This window comes from Oncorhynchus masou, chromosome 22 (assembly GCF_036934945.1).
Source record: "Oncorhynchus masou masou isolate Uvic2021 chromosome 22, UVic_Omas_1.1, whole genome shotgun sequence".
Lineage (NCBI taxonomy): Eukaryota > Metazoa > Chordata > Actinopteri > Salmoniformes > Salmonidae > Oncorhynchus > Oncorhynchus masou.
In genome coordinates this window covers 2583792-2605538 of record NC_088233.1, presented here as the reverse complement: position 1 = coordinate 2605538, position 21747 = coordinate 2583792, and the positions used below count along the sequence as shown (strand labels likewise).

Below are 21747 nucleotides of genomic sequence, written 5' to 3'. Positions count from 1 at the left end.
CCAGCAGTAATCCTTTATAACAATCATTAACCCAAACAAACAGGAAACTATTGTGGTCCGTTTTTGTGAAACTCGAACAGTGTTTGGTTTGAACAGTGTACATTCTGTGTGTCTAGTTATTTGCAGGGTGTTCGTTCCCTTCAGTGATCGTTTCAACTGGTTTGTTATTTATTTATTCTGTGTATTTTTTCCTGAAAAGTTCTGAAACAGTTCAGAGTCAGAGTGTACATTTAAATAGTGAAAAAAAAAATAAACATTTTAAAACACATACGATTATTTTTCAATGAGTGTTGATTTATTTTTTGAAGAAAGTCAAAGATAGTAATTCATTGGTTTATCTTAATTTTATGTCGTCTTTTCATAGCCATTTTTTCATCACAATTCATATTTCTGTGAGATCAATGTTTTCAGGTTGCCGCCCAATCCCATATCATATATTTCTTTGCATAGATAAACATACACGACGATATTGTAATATATTCGGCAAACTGTACGATCGCTTATCAGAACGCACACAGACAGACAGACAGACAGACAGACAGACAGACAGACAGACAGACAGACAGACAGACAGGACAGACAGGACAGACAGGACAGACAGGACAGACAGGACAGAATCAGAGGTCATCAGGGCCATTCAAATTGGAAACATTTAAACTAGACAGGATTTGACAGAACACCTGCAGTATTTCAATGTAAACATAACCCCATAACATTCAGTGAAGACATTTATAACGGTCATCCAATCCTTATATCACCTCTTATACATGGCCTTCAAACATCAGTAAATATGACAAATATTACCCCTATAACCTTTAAATCGGACTGGTACACATATAGCATTCTACGGGGCCAGCGGATACTGTATAACAGTATAGCCGGAATATGTGTCCCAAATGGCACCCTACTCTCTATATAGTGCACTACTTTAGACCAGAGCCCTATAGAAACCTATTCCCTATATAGTGCACTACTTTTGACCAGAGCCCTATAGAACCCTATTCCCTATATAGTGCACTACTTTAGACCAGAGTCCTATAGAACCCTATTCCCTATATAGTGCACTACTTTAGACCAGAGCCCTATAGAACCCTATTCCCTCTATATAGTGCACTACTTTAGACCAGGGCCCTATAGAACCCTATTCCCTATATAGTGCACTACTTTAGACCAGAGCACAATAGAACCCTATTCCCTCTATATAGTGCACTACTTTTGACCAGAACCCTATTCCTTAAAAAGTACACTCCTTTTGACCAGAGCCCTATGAGACATGTGCCCTACAAAAGGGAATTAGGGGTGGCATTTGGGACACAGCGGTGAGTGAGGGAGACCAGGAGATTTGAGTGCTTTTGTCAGCAATAAAAAAAGGGGGCCAGTGACAGACTTGGAGAGATGGGACTACAGCGCTGGCCGAGCATATACTTCAGGCCATCAATAGCCATGTTAATCAATGAGAATTTACACTGGCATGACAAGAGGAGAGGGCCAAGAGGGGATATATATATATATGTATGTGGCCCTAGGCATGGATCTATGTATCCTATGAATCAATCAGGAAGACAAACTGGGAAAGGAGTGAGTTCCAGTCGAAACGTTGGACTACTCACGATGTTGTGGAATAATAGTGAAGACATCGAAACTATGAAATAACACATATGGAATCATGGGGAGGCAGGGTGGCCTCGTGGTTGGAGCGTTGGACTAGTAACCGAAAGGTTGCAAGTTCAAATCCCCGAGCTGACACGGTACAAATCTGTCGTTCTGCCCCTGAACAGGCAGTTAACCCACTGTTCCTAGGACGTCATTGAAAATAAGAATTTGTGACTTGCCTAGTTAAATAAAATACAAATGTAGCGCAGTTGCAAAAATCATCAAGCGCTATGATGAAACTGGCTCTCATGAGGACCGTCACAGGAATGGAAGACCCAGAGTTACCTCTGCTGCAGAGGATAAGGTCATTAGAGTTTACCAGCCTCAGATTGAGGCACAAATAAATGCTTCAGAGTTTAAGTAACAGACACATCTCAACATCAACTGTTCAGAGAAGACTGTGTGAATCAGGCCTTCATTGTTGATTTGCTGCAAAGAAACCACTACTAAAGGACAATAAGAAGAGGCCTGCTTGGGCCAAGAAACACAAGCGGACATCTGTCTGATTAGTCCAAATTTGATATTTTTGGTTCCAACCGCCATGTGAGACACAGAGTTTATGAACGTATGATCTCTGCATGTGTGGTTCCCACCGTGAAGCATGGAGGAGGAGTGGTGATGGTGCTTTGCTGATGACACTGTCAGTGATTTATTTATAATTCAAGACAGACTTAACCAGCATGGCTACCATAGCATTCTGCAGCGATACGCCATCCCATCTGTTTTTCAAAAGGGCAATGACCCAAAACACACCTCCAGGCTGTGTAAGGGCTATTTGACCAAGGAGTAGAGTGATGGAGTGCTTTATCAAATGACCTGGCCTCCACAATCACCTGACCTCAACGCAATTGAGATGGTTTAGGATGAGTTGGACCACAGAGTGAAGGAAAAGCAGCCAGCAAGTGTTCAGCGTATGTGGGAACTCCTTCAAGACTGTTGGAAAAGCATTCCTGAAGCTAGTTGAGAGAATGCCAAGAGTGTGCAAAGCTGTCATTAAGGCAAAGGTTGGCTACTTTGAAAAATCTAAAATAATATATTTTGTTTTAACACTTTTTTGGTTACGACATGATTCCATACGTGTTATTTCATAGTTTTGATGTCTTCACACATTATTCTACAATGTAGAAAAAAATAAAAAAAATATATAGAAAACCCTTGAATGAGTAGGTGCGCCCAAACTTTTGACTGGTACTTTATGTCTTGGGACATAGGCATCATGTATAGACTAACAGACTTGTGTATCCATCTCCCTGACCTGAATCATATCTGGACTGGAGGAATGTCCCTGATCATACATAACTCCCCCGTCTCTAACGCCACAAACAATATTTATTTTGACGTCTTACAATTTGAATACAGACCTGGGGCCGTATGTATCTAGTGTGTGCTGATCTAGGATCGGTATCGTCTTTTAAAATGACAACAAGAATACGATTACATGGACTGTAGGTTTAAGGTCAATTCCAATTTTTAATTCCAGTCAATTCAGAATGTGTATTGAAATGTCAATTCAATTCAATGCTTTTCAGTTAGGGACATTTGGAAATGGGGTTTACATTCTGAATTGATTAGAATTGAAATAGAATGGATCCTAGATCAGCCCCTCCTACTCTGACAGGCCTCTTGGATCAAAAAAGGGCATAGATGTGTCATAGATGGAAATAAAAATACATTACGAAGGCAGTTAGAATGTACCGGTCATACTGAACTTACACATGCCTTACTTTGGCCAACAACAAAGCAATCATAACGGGGTTTGGCTATTTTGCTCGGACAGACACACCCACATACTTTACAACCTTCAGAATGTCCTCCTCCCAGATTTTCCCCTGAGGCTCATTCCCCATAGACTGGGTGATCATGATTCATACCCTATCATGTTACTCTCACGCCCCACAGTGAGCCGGGTGTCCTCTGCCATAGATATAAAAACAACAGACATTGGCTTCAAATCAGCGGCACTAGCGGTCCGCGATCTTACCCAGGTACAGCCCTGTAAGTTAGCTCAAACATGCTAGTTTCAAACTATAGGGTAGCTTGTTCTATCTCCATGTCCTCTTCACCTGTCCTCACAGCACACAGGGCCATAGAGTGGCCAGCGCCACAGCCAATCACAAGAGGCCGGAGGGCAGGAATGGGCTGTGGTTCGCTGACATCTGTCTCGGAACCATCCCCACACATCCCATGTTCGTTCCACCCCCAAGAGAGCAGGCGACCCCCTGGAGAGGAGAGATGAGGAGAGGAGGGTAGAGGACACTGGTCAGTTAGAGATAACAAACAGCAGATTACTACCCTGATCCCAGATCTGTACATGTTTGGCATGACAATGACCATATGAGTTGGCAAGATAGCAAAAACTGATTTGGTATGACCAGGCTAAGAGAAGACAGCACAAACTGATCTGGTGTGACCAGGCTAAGAGAAGACAGCAAAAACTGATTTGGTGTGACCAGGCTAAGAGAAGACAGCACAAACTGATCTGGTGTGACCAGGCTGAGAGAAGACAGCACAAACTGATCTGGTGTGACCAGGCTGAGAGATCACCAACTGGAAGGCAGCACAAACTTTCCCAACTATTTTGTGAACTGGTGTGACCAGGCATCAAGACTGAAGTTGACCAGACAGCAAACTGGTCAACTGATCTGGTGTGACCAGGCTAAGAGAAGGAAGCACAAACTGATCTGGTGTGACCAGGGACTAAGAGAAGACAGCATCAAACTGATCTGGTGTGACCAGGCTGAGACCTGATCATAGACTGGTCAACTGGAATTGGTAAAATCACAGACTTGACCTGTGCAAACATCATTGGTCAGTTGGACCTGACACTATTTTGTGAACTGGTCAGTTGGACCAGACATCATAGACTGGTCAGTTGGACCTGACATCATAGACTGGTCAGTTGGACCAGACATCATAGACTGGTCAATTCGACCTGACAGACTGGTCAGTTGGACCAGACATCATAGACTGGTCAGTTGGACCTGACATCATAGACTGGTCAGTTGGACCAGACATCATAGACTGGTCAGTTGGACCAGACATCATAGACTGGTCAGTTGGACCAGACATCATAGACTGGTCAGTTGGACCTGACATCATAGACTGGTCAGTTGGACCTGACATCATAGACTGGTCAGTTGGACCTGACATCATAGACTGGTCAGTTGGACCTGACACCATAGACTGGTCAGTTGGACCTGACATCATAGACTGGTCAGTTGGACCTGACACCATAGACTGGTCAGTTGGACCTGGCACCATAGACTGGTCAGTTGGACCAGACATCATAGACTGGTCAGTTGGACCTGACAGATACAGGACAACTGGCCTGACATGACATCGACTATAGGAGTTGGTTATACAACACGAGTATGTAGTAGGTAATACAACACATTGGTTAGACAGCAAGAGTTGGTAGTTGGTTATACATCACTAGTTGGTTATACATCACTAGTTGGTAGTTGGTTATACATCACTAGTTGGTAGTTGGTTATACAACACTAGTTGGTAGTTGGTTATACATCACTAGTTGGTAGTTGGTTATACATCACTAGTTGGTTATACATCACTAGTTGGTAGTTGGTTATACATCACTAGTTGGTTATACATCACTAGTTGGTTATACATCACTAGTTGGTTATACATCACCAGTTGGTAGTTGGTTATACATCACTAGTTGGTTATACATCACTAGTTGGTTATACATCACTAGTTGGTAGTTGGTTATACATCACTAGTTGGTTATACATCACTAGTTGGTTATACATCACTCGTTTCTCAGATGTTGCATGGCCAGGCAATGAGGATTACACATTTGCTCAACTAGAATAGGAAAAATGGTTGGGTATAAAACATTTAAAAAATCCGATGACTTCAAAGTAGTCTGTATAGATTCAAATAGGCGAACACAGATACACGCACACACACACCCACAGAGATACACACACACCCACACAGAGATACACACACACCCACACATAGATACACACACACACACACATAGATACACACACACACACACAGAGATACACACACACCCACACAGAGATACACACACACCCACACATAGATACACACACACCCCACACACACACCCCTTGGGGGCTCAACAAAAGTTAAACACACACTGCCATTCAGCTCCAGACAGTCTCTGCACCTCTCCTCTTCTTCTCTGTTCCCTCTCAGACAGCTGGTAAAGGAGCTTGTTGGTTTAGTGGGTGTGGTCTGGACAGGGCTGCATCACCGTGGAGACACGTGCCATGGCAACACAGTTCGGTTAACTAATAGGCACCGTTGTCATGGCAACACAGCTCACATCTTCAAGCGTTCAATCTACCCATCCCAATGTTCTGTCTGTTTTCTGTTTCTTCCCCCACTTCTCTCTCCCTCCTTTCATCGAGTGAATCCCTTTATCTCTCCATCTCCCTCTTATTTTTTCTGACCAATGGATCAAAAGCCTCTGGGTTCTGTGTCAGCAGAGAGAACAGATAAAACAAGTTGTCTCGGTCTCACAGACCAAGATGTCTCCCAGACCAAGATGTCTCCCAGACCAAGATGTCTCACAGACCAAGATGTCTCACAGACCAAGATGTCTCACAGACCAAGATGTCTCCCAGACCAAGATGTTTCCCAGACCAAGATGTGTCCCAGACCAAGATGTGTCCCAGACCAAGTTGTCTCGGTCTCCCAGCCCAAGATGTCTCCCAGACCAAGATGTCTCACAGTCCAAGATGTCTCACAGACCAAGATGTCTCACAGACCAAGATGTCTCCCAGACCAAGATGTCTCCCAGACCAAGATGTCTCGCAGCAGGCAGCTTATGCCAGTGTGATATGACAACTAGGGCTGAGACCTCACTGTCCCATATAATCAACATACTTAGGTGTCAATACAATATGTATTGTGATTATCACGATTATACAGTACCAGTCAAAAGTTTGGACACATCTACTCATTCAAGGGTTTTCCTTTATTTTTTAAACTATTTCATACATTGTGGAATACTACTGAAGACATCAAAACTATGAAATAACACATCGAATCACGTAGTGACAAAAAAAAAAGTTTTTATTTTTAATTTTTTTAAACATTTTTTATATTTGAGATTCTTCAAAGTAGCCTCCCTTTGCCTTGATGACAGCTTTGCATAGTCTTGGTATTCTCTCAACCAGCTTCATGAGGAATGCTTTTCCAACAGTCTTGAAGGATTTCCCACATATGCGGAGTGCTTGTTGGCTGCTTTTCCTTCCCTCTGTGGTCCAACTCATCCCAAACCATCTCAGTTGAGTTGAGGTTGGGGGATTGTGGAGGCCAGGTCATTTGATAAAGCACTCCATCACTCTCCTTATTTGTCAAATAGCCCTTACACAGCCTGGAGGTGTGTTGGGTCATTGTCCTGTTGAAAACAAATGATAATGGGATTAACTGCAAACCAGATGGGATGGCGTATCGCTGCAGAATGCTGTGTGCCTTGAATTCTAAATAAATCACAGACAGTGTCACCAGCAAAGCTTGTTGTCCTTTAGTAGTGGTTTCTTTGCAGCAATTTCACCATGAAGGCCTGATTCACGCAGTCTCATCTGAACAGTTGACGTTGAGATTTGTCTGTTACTTGAACTCTGTGAAGAATTTATTTGGGCTGCAATTTCTGAGGCTGGTAACTCTAATGAACATATCCTCTGCAGCAGAGGTAACTCTGGGTCTTCCATTCTTGTGGCGGACCTCATGAGAGCCAGTTTCATCATAGTGCTTGATGGTTTTTGCAACTGCACAAATTTTCCAGATTGACTGACCTTCATGTCTTAAAGTAATAATGGACTGTCGTTTCTCTTTGCTTATTTGAACTGTTCTTGCCATAATATGGACTTGGTCTCTTACCAAATAGGGTTATCTTCCGTATACCAGCCCTAACTTGTCACAACACAACTGATTGGCTCAAACGCCTTAAGGAAAGAAATTCCACATTAAATTTAAACAAAGCACACCGGTTAATTGAAATGCATTCCAGGTGACTACCTTATGAAGCTGGTTGAGAGAATGCCAAGAGTGTGCAAAGCTGTCATCAAGGCAAAGGGTGGCTACTTAGAAGAATCTCAAGTAATAAAATATATTTTTGATTTGTTTAACACTTATTTGGTTATGCAACACCTTCTTACAACTCTCAAACACCTAGATCCCATGAACGCAGCTCACTCTCCAACTCACACTCTCAAACACATAGATCCCCTGAACGCAGCTCACTCTGCAACTCACACTCTCAAACACATAGATCCCCTGAACGCAGCTCACTCTCCAACTCACACTCTCAAACACCTAGATCCCATGAACGCAGCTCACTCTCAAACACATAGATCCCCTGAACGCAGCTCACTCTCCAACTCACACTCTCAAACACCTAGATCCCATGAACGCAGCTCACTCTCAAACACATAGATCCCCTGAACGCAGCTCACTCTCCAGATATTTTATTATCAAATACATTAGCTAGTATCAATAATATCGTCCAAAATAATATTTTGATATGTAACTATCGACACCCCCCCCCCCCCCTCCATCAGTAATGACAACCTGTCAGGATTCTAATCCAACATGGCCACTGCTGTGCACACATCCCAGTACATATTGTATTAGGTACTCCACCCCGTTCACGCTCCTACAGACAGTGAGTCACGTGGCCGTGGCTCGCTATATAGAGCAGGCAGACAGGCATCGAGGCATTCAGTTACTGTTGGATTTAACATTAGAACGGGCAAAACTAGTGACCTGCGCGACTGAGTGTGGTATGATCGTCGGTGCCAGGCGCACCGGTTCCAGAATATCAGAAACGGCCTCTTGGGCTTTTCACGTACGACAGTGTTTACAGAGAATGGCGTGACGAAAAGAAAAAAACATCCAGTCAGTCCTGTGGGTGAAAACAGCTCGTTGACGAGAGGCCGAAGGTCAATGGCAGGAATGGTGCGCGCTAAAAAGCCCGGCCACAAACAGATAACAAATAACAGCGCAGTACAACAGCGGTGTACAGAACGACATCTCGGAACGCACAACTCGTCGCTACTTGTCAGGGATTGGTTACTGCAGCAGACAACCACACCAGTTTCCACTCCTATCAGCTAAACACAACAAGCGGCTCAAGGTGGGCACAGACTAACAGGTTTCAAGCAGACCGCCGTAGTGCCTGTGCCCGGGGCGGCAGGTAGCCTGTGGTTTGAGTGTTAGTAACGTTGGACTAGTAACCGGGAGGTTGCAAGTTCAAATCCCCAAGCTGACAAGGTACAAATCTGTCGTTCTGCCCCTGAACAGGCAGTTAACCCACTGTTCCTAGGCCGTCATTGAAAATAAGAATTTAAATAAAGGTTAAATAAAAAATAAAAAAAACACTAAGGTAACCTGCCTTAAATGACTACCGACCCGTAGCACTCACGTCTGTAGCCATGAAGTGCTATGAAAGGCTGGTCATGGCTCACATCAACACCATTATCCCAGAAACCCTAGACCCACTCCAATTCGCATACTGCCCCAACAGATCCACAGATGATGCAATCTCAATTGCACTCCACACTGCCCTTTCCCACCTGGACAAAAGGAACACCTATGTGAGAATGCTGTTCATTGACTACAGCTCAGTGTTCAACACTATAGTTCCCACAAATCCATCAATAAGCTAAGGATCCTGGGACTAAACACCTCCCTCTGCAACTGGATCCTGGACTTCCTGATGGGCCGCCCCCAGGTGGTAAGAGTAGGTAACAACACATCCGCCACTCTGATCTGGTGGTGTCAACGGTACGGGCTGGTGGAGGTGGTGTCAACGGTACAGGCTGGTGGAGGTGGTGTCAACGGTACAGGCTGGTGGAGGTGGTGTCAACGGTACAGGCTGGTGGAGGTGGTGTCAACGGTACAGGCTGGTGGAGGTGGTGTGGTGGTGTCAACAGTACAGGCTGGTGGAGGTGGTGTCAACGGTACAGGCTGGTGGAGGTGGTGTCAACAGTACAGGCTGGTGGAGGTGGTGGTGGAGGTGGTGTCAACGGTACAGGCTGGTGGAGGTGGTGTGGTGGTGTCAACACAGGCTGGTGGAGGTGGTGTCAGGCTGGTGGAGGTGGTGTCAACAGGCTGGTGGAGGTGGTGTCAGGCTGGTGGAGGTGGTGTCATGGTGTGGAGGTGGTGTCAACGGTACAGGCTGGTGGAGGTGGTGTCAACACAGGCTGGTGGAGGTGGTGTCAGGCTGGTGGAGGTGGTGTCAGGCTGGTGGAGGTACACAGGCTGGTGGAGGTGGTGTCAACGGTACAGGCTGGTGGAGGTGGTGTGATGGTGTCAACGGTACAGGCTGGTGGAGGTGGTGTCAACGGTACAGGCTGGTGGAGGTGGTGTCAATGGTACAGGCTGGTGGAGGTGGTGTCAACGGTACGGGCTGGTGGAGGTGGTGTCAACAGTACAGGCTGGTGGAGGTGGTGTTATGGTGTCAACGGTACAGGCTGGTGGAGGTGGTGTCAACGGTACAGGCTGGTGGAGGTGGAGGTGGTGGTGGATGGTGTCAACGGTGGTGGACGGGCTGGTGGAGGTGGTGTCAACGGTACAGGCTGGTGGAGGTGGTGTGGTGGTGTCAACGGTACAGGCTGGTGGAGGTGGTGTCAACGGTACAGGCTGGTGGAGGTGGTGTGATGGTGTCAACGGTACAGGCTGGTGGAGGTGGTGTCAACGGTACAGGCTGGTGGAGGTGGTGTGGTGGTGTCAACGGTACAGGCTGGTGGAGGTGGTGTCAACGGTACAGGCTGGTGGAGGTGGTGTCAACGGTACAGGCTGGTGGAGGTGGTGTCAACGGTACAGGCTGGTGGAGGTGGTGTCAACGGCTGGTGGAGGTGGTGTCGGGCTGGTGGAGGTGGTGTCAACGGTACAGGCTGGTGGAGGTGGTGTCAACGGTACAGGCTGGTGGAGGTGGTGTGGTGGTGTCAACGGGGCTGGTGGAGGTGGTGTCAACGGTACAGGCTGGTGGAGGTGGTGCGGGAAGTACAGGCTGGTGGAGGTGGTGTCAATGGTGGAGGTGGTGTCACCTAAGGTAAGTACAGGCTGGTGGACTGTCAATGGGTGTACCTAATAAACTGGCCACTGAGTAAAAGTGGAGCGTAGAGAATAAATTGTTCCACGTTTGCTTGTTAAAATATGTTATCTTAAGATGAATGCATTTAAACTAAGTTGCTCTGGATAAGAGCGTCTGCTAAATGATTAAATGTAATGTAAATGTATGGAGAGAGAAGAGAACCTCAGGTGTGGTGCTTTGTTCGTTCAAGGACACACTCCCCACACCGGAACACACAAATACAGAACACCGCTACGAACGTTGCCGTGGCAACTAAGTGCATAGTTTGTACATCCTGTTCCACAATATATATCCTGTCCAAGAACACACAAAAAGAAAACATGACAGAGAAAGGAGAGAGACACACTCGACACAAAATCTAAAATTCCTTAATTCAGCAGCATCGTCCAGACACATTGGCCAGTCTACATCGTCTGTCTACATCGTCAAGACACATTGTCCAGTCTACATCTGAACATTAGTAAGAGACCTAATGAGCCAATTGGAAGCTGGGGATGAGTAGGTGACCGTGATGGTATCAAGGCCAAAATCAGGGAATTTTGCCAGGAAACCAGGTTGAACACCCCTACTGTAACAATAAGTGCCATGGGATCTTTAATGACCTCCGAGAGTCAGGACACCCGTTTAAAGCTCCATCCTAAACACTGCATCTTACACAGGGCAATGTCCCCAATCACTGTCCTGGGGCATTGGAATATAGTTTTTTTAGACCAGAGGAAAGAGTGCCTCCTACTGGCCCTCCAACACCACTTCCAGCAGCACCTGGTCTCCCATCCAGGAACTGACCAGGACCAACCCTGCTTAGCTTCAGAGGTAAGCCAGCAATGGGATATCATAGCTACGTCCCGATATGGCACCATATTCCACATTTTGAGCACTACATTTCACCAGGAACCAAGGGGCTCCGGTCAAAAGTACTGTAGTACACTATATAAAAAGGAACAGTTTACCATTTGGGAGACAGCCATTGATAATCCACTGACAACAGAGGGGGCTGAAAGGCGGGTTGAGAGCAGAAAGCCATTGATAATCCACTGACAACAGAGGGGGCTTAAAGGTGGGTTGAGAGCAGACAACCATTGATAATCCACTGACAACAGAGGGGGCTTAAAGGCGGGTTGAGAGCAGACAGCCATTGATAATCCACTGACAACAGAGGGGGCTGAAAGGCGGGTTGAGAGCAGACAGCCATTGATAATCCACTGACAACGGAGGGGGCTGAAAGGCGGGTTGAGAGAAGACAGCCAATGATAATCCGCTGACAACAGAGGGGGCTGAAAGGTGGGTTGAGAGCAGACAGCCAATGATAATCCGCTGACAACAGAGGGGGCTGAAAGGTGGGTTGAGAGCAGACAGCCATTGATAATCCACTGACAACAGAGGGGGCTGAAAGGTGGGTTGAGAGGACAGAAGAACAGAACACACATTGTTAATGTAACGCAGGACAAATAAAGTTGTATTGTATTGGGCTGGGCACAAGGCTTGTATGGGTGATTGTAGTTTCCCCTTTCTGAAGTCCCAAAATGACTTCATAGGACGCGGCTGATGTCTATGTCTCAAATATCTCTTCCATCTCCCAAAATGTGCACTTGTTCACTTCCCTTCAAAGACTTGAAAGGAACTGAAATGTGGTGGAACCTCCCTATAGTCTAGCCCATGTTGTTCCCACCGACACAATGTGGTGGAACCTCCCTCTAGTCTAGCCCATGTTGTTCCCACCGATACAATGTGGTGGAACCTCCCTCTAGTCTAGCCCATGTTGTTCCCACTAGCCCATGATACAATGTGGTGGAACCTCCCTCTAGTCTAGCCCATGTTGTTCCCACCGATACAATGTGGTGGAACCTCCCTCTAGTCTAGCCCATGTTGTTCCCACCGATACAATGTGGTGGAACCTCCCTCTAGTCTAGCCCATGTTGTTCCCACCGATACAATGTGGTGGAACCTCCCTCTAGTCTAGCCCATGTTGTTCCCACCGATACAATGTGGTGGAACCTCCCTCTAGTCTAGCCCATGTTGTTCCCACCGATACAATGTGGTGGAACCTCCCTCTAGTCTAGCCCATGTTGTTCCCACCGATACAATGTGGTGGAACCTCCCTCTAGTCTAGCCCATGTTGTTCCCACCGATACAATGTGGTGGAACCTCCCTCTAGTCTAGCCCATGTTGTTCCCACCGATACAATGTGGTGGAACCTCCCTCTAGTCTAGCCCAACCTCCCTCTAGTCTAGCCCATGTTGTTCCCACCGATACAATGTGGTGGAACCTCCCTCTAGTCTAGCCCATGTTGTTCCCACCGATACAATGTGGTGGAACCTCCCTCTAGTCTAGCCCATGTTGTTCCCACCGATACAATGTGGTGGAACCTCCCTCTAGTCTAGCCCATGTTGTTCCCACCGATACAATGTGGTGGAACCTCCCTCAGTCTAGCCCATGTTGTTCCCACCGAACAATGTGGTGGAACCTCCCAGTCTAGCCCATGTTGTTCCCACCGATCAATGTGGTGGAACCTCCCTAGTCAGCCCATGTTGTTCCAACACAGTGAACACTAGCCCATGGTTCCCAGGAAAATGTGGTGGAACCAAGTCTAGCCCATGTTGTTCCCACCGATACAATGTGGTGGAACCTCCCTCTAGTCTAGCCCATGTTGTTCCCACCGATACAAAATGCTTTTAAATGAGTAACGGACGAGTGAACACTTCAGGAGGAAAGCGACCAACCAGAGTCCATGTCTCCCCTCCCTAGTACACTCTGGTACCAACACAGTGAACACTACAGGAGGAAAGCGACCAACCAGAGTCCATGCCTCCCCTCCCTAGTACACTCTGGTACCAACACAGTGAACACTACAGGAGGAAAGCGACCAACCAGAGTCCATGCCTCCCCTCCCTAGTACACTCTGGTACCAACACAGTGAACACTACAGGAGGAAAGCGACCAACCAGAGTCCATGCCTCCCCTCCCTAGTACACTCTGGTACCAACACAGTGAACACTTCAGGAGGAAAGCGACCAACCAGAGTCCATGTCTCCCCTCCCTAGTACACTCTGGTACCAACACAGTGAACACTACAGGAGGAAAGCGACCAACCAGAGTCCATGTCTCCCCTCCCTAGTACACTCTGGTACCAACACAGTGAACACTACAGGAGGAAAGCGACCAACCAGAGTCCATGCCTCCCCTCCCTAGTACACTCTGGTACCAACACAGTGAACACTACAGGAGGAAAGCGACCAACCAGAGTCCATGTCTCCCCTCCCTAGTACACTCTGGTACCAACACAGTGAACACTTCAGGAGGAAAGCGACCAACCAGAGTCCATGTCTCCCCTCCCTAGTACACTCTGGTACCAACACAGTGAACACTACAGGAGGAAAGCGACCAACCAGAGTCCATGTCTCCCCTCCCTAGTACACTCTGGTACCAACACAGAGGCAGAAGAACTGGGTCAGTGTTCAAACTTTAATGCCGAAGGAATCTTCTGCTTTCAAAAGGGTTTAGCTGTGCCTCTGTCTCTGTCTGGGCTGGTGGTGCGTATGGGATGAGCGACTAGGATAAAGATTAGGCAAAGGGGAGGGAGTACAGAAATTACATCCTCAGCAAGACACAACCATTTCAAAATACTGAAAAGATGTATTTAATAATTAATTGAAAGCACAAAGTTCCCAATAATGACAAAGCGAAAAACAAAAATACTTTATTTACATTAGTATTCAGACCCTTTGCTTTGAGAATCGAAAATGAGCTCAGTTGCATCCCGTTCCCATTGATCATCCTTGAGATGTTTCTAAAACAAGTCCACCTGTGGTAAATTCAATTGATTGGACATGATTTGGGGGTCTTGGGGGTGGGGAATGGAATTAAATTGTATTTTTTGTTATTATTATTTTTTTTCCTTCTGGGGGGGCTGTGGGAGGGGTCTCGAATGGTTGAGCTATTGGGGGATTGTGGAGGCATTGATCCTGGATGCTACGGTGTGTCGCTCTGAATGGGAGTCTGTTGGTGTTGGATGACTGGTATGATGTAGTGGTTGAGCGTCTTCACTGCAGGTATACTGTACGTTTTGGATATTCAATAAAACATTATCCAATAAAAAAAAAATACTGGAGTAATGGGTCTGAATACTTTTGTAAATGTGATTTCTGTTTTTTGTATTTGTAATAAATTAGCAAAACAATAAATACATGATTTTGCTTTGTCATTATAGGGTATTGTGTGTAAATTGAAGGGGGAAAAAAACAATTGAATCCATTTTAGAATAAGGATGTAACGTAACAAAGAAAGTAAAGGGGTCTGAATACTTTCAGAATGTACGTTGTGAATAATGATCAGTGAGAAAATTATATCATACCCTCTAATAATGCTAACCTCCCCTGTTATTGTAATGGTGAGAGGTTTTTATGTTATTTATTTCCCCTTTATTGTAACGGTGAGAGGTTAGAACATCTCTTGGGGGTGACCTGATAAGAAAATGCTAACAGACAACACAGTTATTGTAATGGTGAAACAATTAACAAGCATCTCTTGGGTCTATATATAAACCAGAGTCCATGCTTCTCCCCCTGTTACTGTAATGGTGAACAGGTTAACATCTCTTGGGGGAAAGTGATAAAAATCCATGTCTAACCTCCCTAGTCATTGTAATGGTGAGAGGTTAACACTCTCAGGGTTTATGATATAAAATGCTAACCTCCCCTGTTATTGTAATGGTGAGAGGTTAGCATCTCTTGGGGGTGTGATATAAAATGCTAACCTCCCCTGACATTGTAATGGTGAGAGGTTAGCATCTCTTGGGGTTGTGATATAAAATGCTAACCTCCCCTGTTATTGTAATGGTGAGAGGTTAGCATCTCTTGGGGGTATGATATTTGTGTGCCTGTAACTTTCTCACTCATCATTATTCACAATTAATTTAGGATTATCCTTAAACATGGTAGCAGCTCCATTGGTATTATTCGATTGGGCTCAAAATAATATGAAACACAACCAAAACAGCATCCAACAAATACTACACTTTTCACTACTTTAATACACATAAGTGAATTTGTCCCAAAACAGTTGGTCCCCTAAAAATCGGGAGACTATTTACAAAAAAAGTGCTGTAATTTCTTAACGGTTCACCCAACATGGATGAAAATACCCTTAAATTAAAGCTGACAGTCTGCATGTTAACCTTATTAGTGTATAATTTCAAATCCAAAGTACTGCTGGAGTACAGAGCCAAAACAACAAAACACGTGCCACTGTATTTAACCATGACCAAACCAAAAACCATATTAGACAGAAAAAAGGTTTTATTGTGTTGTGTAATACACTAGGTGTATTTGAACATGATATTAAAGTGGAACTGACAGCATTTTTAGCAACATTAAATCTTATTAAAATCTGTTCATATACATGAAGAATGATAGTTTTGTTAGAAAGTATATGATTAGATATGTTCATTTTCACGTTTTCATGAATTCTTAATGTTTGGGAATTACGTATACTAACATGCTGACCACAACGTTCGCATCACGTGTGTTGGACAATAAATATACACATACATGTTATTCAATCATTGCACCCACACTGATCTTGCGAGTCAATGAGCGTCTGCATTGCCAGGCGCTAAAATAGAAGTTTCTACTATTTGTTGCGCAGAACACGCTGCCTCTCTCATCTCCTCGTTGGCTTTTAGAAGCATTTGCCCACGTGCCATCTCCTCATTGGTTATATCCACGTGGGTGATTGAAAGATTAACTGAGGTTGTGGTGGTAATACACCTTATGAAAGTTAGTTGCCAATCGCAATATAAAAGTCCAAAGAAGAAAAGGCCTGGGAGGAAGACAGATGACTAGAAACGACTCGGTTGACCGTTTTGTGTGTGGATTAATTGTCGGAGTAGAGGACCTTGTGCATTTCAGGTAAAATAACATATCCCGGGACAAATTAGCTAGCAACTACAAGCTAACTAGCTAAATTGCCATAAATGTTTAATGCTTTTCGACCTGTCCCCAAATTTAAATAATTGGTTCAGAGTTTGTTTTGATATTTCAACCTTGATCGCGTTTAGTGTGGGGGGCGGGGGGGTCAAAATCAATTGGCACACGATGGCGCGCACCCCGGTTTGGGCGTAAGGTGTAAGGCGTTTGTGAAAATAGACACTGCAGTAAATTAAACCTAAAAAATATCCAGGACTCTGTCTCATCCAGGCAGGCTTTAAGCAAATAAGTATTACCACAGAATGTTCTCTTGATCCATGCCAGACCAGAACTAGGGATGACCAGGCCTTTGATCCATGCAAATAAGGCATTAGGGAGGAATGTTCTCTTGATCCATGCCAGACCAGAGGCAGTAGGGATGACCAGGGAAGTTCTCTTGATCCATGCCAGATCGGAGGCAGTAGGGATGACCAGGGAAGTTCTCTTGATACATGCCAGATCGGAGGCAGTAGGGATGACCAGGGAAGTTCTCTTGATCCATGCCAGATCGGAGGCAGTAGGGATGACCAGGGAAGTTCTCTTGATACATGCCAGATCGGAGGCAGTAGGGATGACCAGGGAAGTTCTCTTGATACATGCCAGATCGGAGGCAGTAGGGATGACCAGGGAAGTTCTCTTGATCCATGGAAGTGTGTGAATTGGACCATTTTCTTGTCCTGCTAAGCATTCAAAATGTAACGACTACTTTTGGGTGTCATACATTTTATGGAGTAAAAAGTACATAATTTTTTTTTGGGGGGGGGGGAATGTAGTGAAGTAAAACTAAAAGTTGTCAAACATATAAATAGTAAAGTACAGATACCCCCAAAACACTACTTAAGTAGTACTTTGAAGTATTTTTACACAGCTGCACAAGAGATGGATAACAGCCGTTCAAGTTCTGCATAACTAGCTAGCAAAGCGATTTACATTTCCTGCTAACCAAACGACACCTGCGTCCAGCTGTGGCATTGAAAAAAATGTTGCCATGACATCCTCCCAGCAGCTAGCTAGCTTACGTTAGGCTCGGTTGGTTTTAGCTCGCTACATAAATAGCTTCATAAATAAATAAGTTAGCCTACTAGCCACATTATGACTGACTTGTGATCATTGTTTTGAGGGAGGGGGACTACCAAGAAATGTATTGGTGAATTATAGTTATCCTGCATTGAACTGCATCCATCTATTCGGCCAACAATGCCTTACTTCACGTAACGGAATTGTGAGTCGAATATAACTTATAATTAAAACCTCTTATAAAGTTGTTGCATGAACTGAGAATTTGACATTTGACTAATATTATGATTGTCTGTTGCATATCTGCAAAGTAGTTAAAACGCTGTAAATTCCACTTTAATAGGCTCTACTGTAAACAATCCATTTACATTCGACAAATTCTATTCAGCCTGTATTTAAAGTCTACTCAAACTCTATTCACACACTGTACAGGTCAGCATCCCAAATGGCACTCTGTTTCCTATATAGTACACTACTTTGGAATAGGGTTCTATAGGGCTCTGGTCTAAAGTAGTGCACTATATAGGGAATAGGGTTCTACAGGGCTCTGGTTTAAAGTAGTGCACTATATAGGGAATAGGGTTCTGTAGGGCTCTGGTCTAAAGTAGTACACAATATAGGGAATAGGGTTCTATAGGGCTCTGGTCTAAAGTAGTGCACTATATAGGGAATAGGGTTCTATAGGACTCTGGTCTAAAGTAGTGCACTATATATAGGGAATAGGGTTCTATAGGGCTCTGGTCTAAAGTACTACACTATATAGGGAATAGGGTTCTATAGGACTCTGGTCTAAAGTAGTGTACTATATAGGGAATAGGGTGCCATTTGTGATGCAGCCTCATTGTGCAAACACAATATACAACTGTGAAAACTTCCGTGTGATTGTTCTCGTGTTTGACTCTTCTCATTAACACAGAGCAGCTTGGTTAATTAACCCTGTCAGTGACACATATTCTGCTTATCATATACTGTGTGTGTGTGTGAGTGATTAACTCGGTCAGTGATACTCGTCTTCCCTAGAAGTAATTACTTCCTGTAGCCAAAGATGATAATCCCTATAGGGCGACGTAGTTATAATCCAAACCCTTGAATTTGCCTCAAGCGTCAACAAAATAATTAACATTTCACCCTGATGTTAAACTGTAAAGCATTATATCTCTCTCTCTCTTACTAATTCTTTAAAAAGGTCCTGTCTGTCAAGCCCCGGTCTTAGTATTCTGTGTTCTCTTTATTATTTTGGTTAGGCCAGGGTGTGACATGGGTGATTTATGTGGTTTGTTTTGTCTAGGGGTTTGTCTAGGTAAGTCTATGGTTGCCTAGAGTGGTTCTCAATCAGAGGCAGGTGTTTATCGTTGTCTCTGATTGGGAACCATATTTAGGCAGCCATATTCTTTGGGTATTTCGTGGGTGATTGTTCCCGTCTCTGTGTTTGTTGCACCAGATAGGGCTGTTTCAGTTTTTTCACGTTTCTTGTGTTTTGTATATTGTTCGTATTTTCATCTTTATTAAAAGATGTTTATAAATAACCACCCTGCATTTTGGTCCTCCTCTCTTTCACCGGAAGAAAACCGTAACACTGTCCAATCAAACGTGTGATTTCTATTGAATTCTATGCATATGATTCTATCCATAAATTCCATTCCATATTTGGACATATGTCAGGTCAACTGTAATTAACCTCACCAACATTTGGATTTAAAAAAAAGGGGGTTTCATAGCTAACTAATTATTTAATTTCAATGCATTTCTAAAGTTATTTTACATTGTATTGAGGCAGAATGGAAATCGGAAGGGGAGACAGGCAGTGGAAGAAAGTGGGGAGGATGGATGCAGGGATTGATGCTCAGTCTCCAGCAGGCAATTTGTATGTGACTTACCCCTCAACCACTAATTATTTAACATTTCACCCAGAGGTTTGTCATGCATTAGACGGGAGAATCCTTCACTTATTGAAGAAGTGAACAGGCGAGGAAAACCCCATCAAATATTCATTTTCCCCCATAATGCCACACTAAGCCTCGCATGTATTTTTGTATTCTGGTTGGCTCCTCAAACCAGGAAGTAAGAGCACAGTTTACTGTAGTAACTAAACATGAGTCACGCATAACAGCCAGCTACAATCCACAGGGCTCTGGTCAACAGTAGTGCACTATATAGGGCATAGTGTCTCATTTGGGACGTGTCTCATTTCAGTCACTTGCACTTAGTGAAAACAACATGCTTTAAAAAAAATAAAAAATAAAAAGAGTTGCTGACCCATTTTCCAAACTCCCCTGCTCCCCTCCTCTCCCCTAGCTTCCTCTTAGTGGGTTGACAAAGTACATTTTAACATTCATTCATCATCATCCAATTATTTTGGGGAATGTCTATTTATAGCCTAATACAGTAGAATAACAACACAAATAATTTGTAGTTTCAATGACTGCATTGAACAATATATTAAATACATACCTACGATGGCAAGGTTATGTTCAGATCCACAGGCAATCTGTGGAGAGAAATTAAATATCTGATGAAGTCTTTACATCGTATGAATTGGTTGAATGTCAACCTGTCTATTCCTCACATAGTCATGTAGGCGAGACAGGAAACACACCCTCCCCAAGACCAGTCAACATTCCAATTTGTCCGTCAGACTGCCAGATGAAACGCGATTCATCCCTCCAGAGGACGTGTTTCCACTGCTCCAATGACGGTGCACTTTACACTCCAACCGGCGATTGGCATTGAGCATCGTGAAGTTAGGCTTGTGTGCAGCTGCCCGGCCATGGAAAACCATTCCATGAAGCTCCCGACGAACAGTTCATGTGCTGACGTTGCTTCCAGAGGCAGTTTGGAACTCGGAAGGCGGTCCCGTTCTGTGAAGCTTGTGTGGCCTACCACTTCGCGGCTGAGCCGTTGTTGCTCCTAGACATTTCCACTTCACAATATCAGCACTTAAAGTTGACCGGGGCAGCTCTAGCAGGACAGAAAATGAACAAACTGACTTGTTGGAATGGTGGCATCCTATGACGGTGCCACATTGAAAGTCACTGAGCACTTCAGTACGGGCCATTTTAATGCCAATGTTTGTCTATGGAGATTGCATGGCTGTGTGCTCGATTTTATACACCCTGTCAGCAACAGTGTGTAAATCTGTCATTCTGCCCCTGAACAAGGCAGTTAACCCACAGTTCCCTGGTAGGCCGTCATTGTAAATAAGAATTTGTTCTTAACTAACTTGCCCAGTTAAATAAAATGTTAAATATTTATTATATTTTTAAAAACGGGTGTGACTGAAATAGCCGAATCCACACATTTTGAAGGGGTGTCCACATACACTACATGGGAAAAAAGTATGTGCCTGGTTGTTAATGTGGGGGACTGATGATACAGGTGTGGGTCTCTGGGGTGTGAGTGAGTATAAAGGCACATTTTCATTCGCTATAAATCTGTCCAGTGTTCCCAGATTTGACCAATAATGAATTACAATACGAGTGAAATGGTTAATTAAGTGTTTAAAAAGCAGCTTTTCTGTGTTGGAATGTTGTGGGCGTATCCTAGCAACAGAATGGTGTGGGCGTATGGTAATTCTACCAGTCATTAAACATATTCATGCTAGTAGACCGCTGATTGGCCAGCTCATCCTCCTGTAGACCGCTGATTGGCCAGCTCATCCTACTCAAGAGTCTTACATTATCCTCTATTTTCTAAACAGTCTGTTTGAAAAAAACATTAGTGGTGAGGTTTTTATAAGTGTTTTTTCTTCTTCTTCTTCTTCTTCTTCTTCTTTTTCTCCAATTCATCCATTGGCCACAAATACAAATATAGGATGAGTCAACAACATTATTTATGAGTTAAGAGAACATGAACTTTAAAAAAAAAAAAAGAAGTGAGAGTTTCACTGGACTGTTCCTTTATTACACGGTTAATAGGGAAGCCAGTGATGCAGGTAACAACCAACGCACCAGTACAACAACCTGACATCAAGACGTTCACTCTGTGGAAAACCACCTTTATATCCATGGACTCTGTGTTTTA

The 21747-nt window shown here is 44.3% G+C and overlaps 1 protein-coding gene across 4 annotated transcripts in view; it reads right to left on the bottom strand.

Moving 5' to 3' along the window:
* Nucleotides 1-273: 273 nt before the first annotated feature.
* sergef (secretion regulating guanine nucleotide exchange factor) overlaps nucleotides 274-21747 on the bottom strand; it is a 38729-nt gene continuing 17255 nt past the window's right edge. For 2 of the 4 annotated variants that reach the window (XM_064929105.1, XM_064929107.1), the window contains 2 exons: nucleotides 20179-20215; nucleotides 274-3872 (listed from right to left, as the gene is read on the bottom strand). In XM_064929105.1, coding sequence (XP_064785177.1) covers nucleotides 3679-3872; nucleotides 20179-20215 — 231 coding nt within the window. In that variant the 3' untranslated portion in view covers nucleotides 274-3678. Of the gene's footprint in view, nucleotides 3873-5363; nucleotides 5476-6702; nucleotides 7049-20178; nucleotides 20216-21747 lie in introns of those variants that run through there. The other 2 variants (XM_064929106.1, XM_064929108.1) reach the window with 2 other exon arrangements.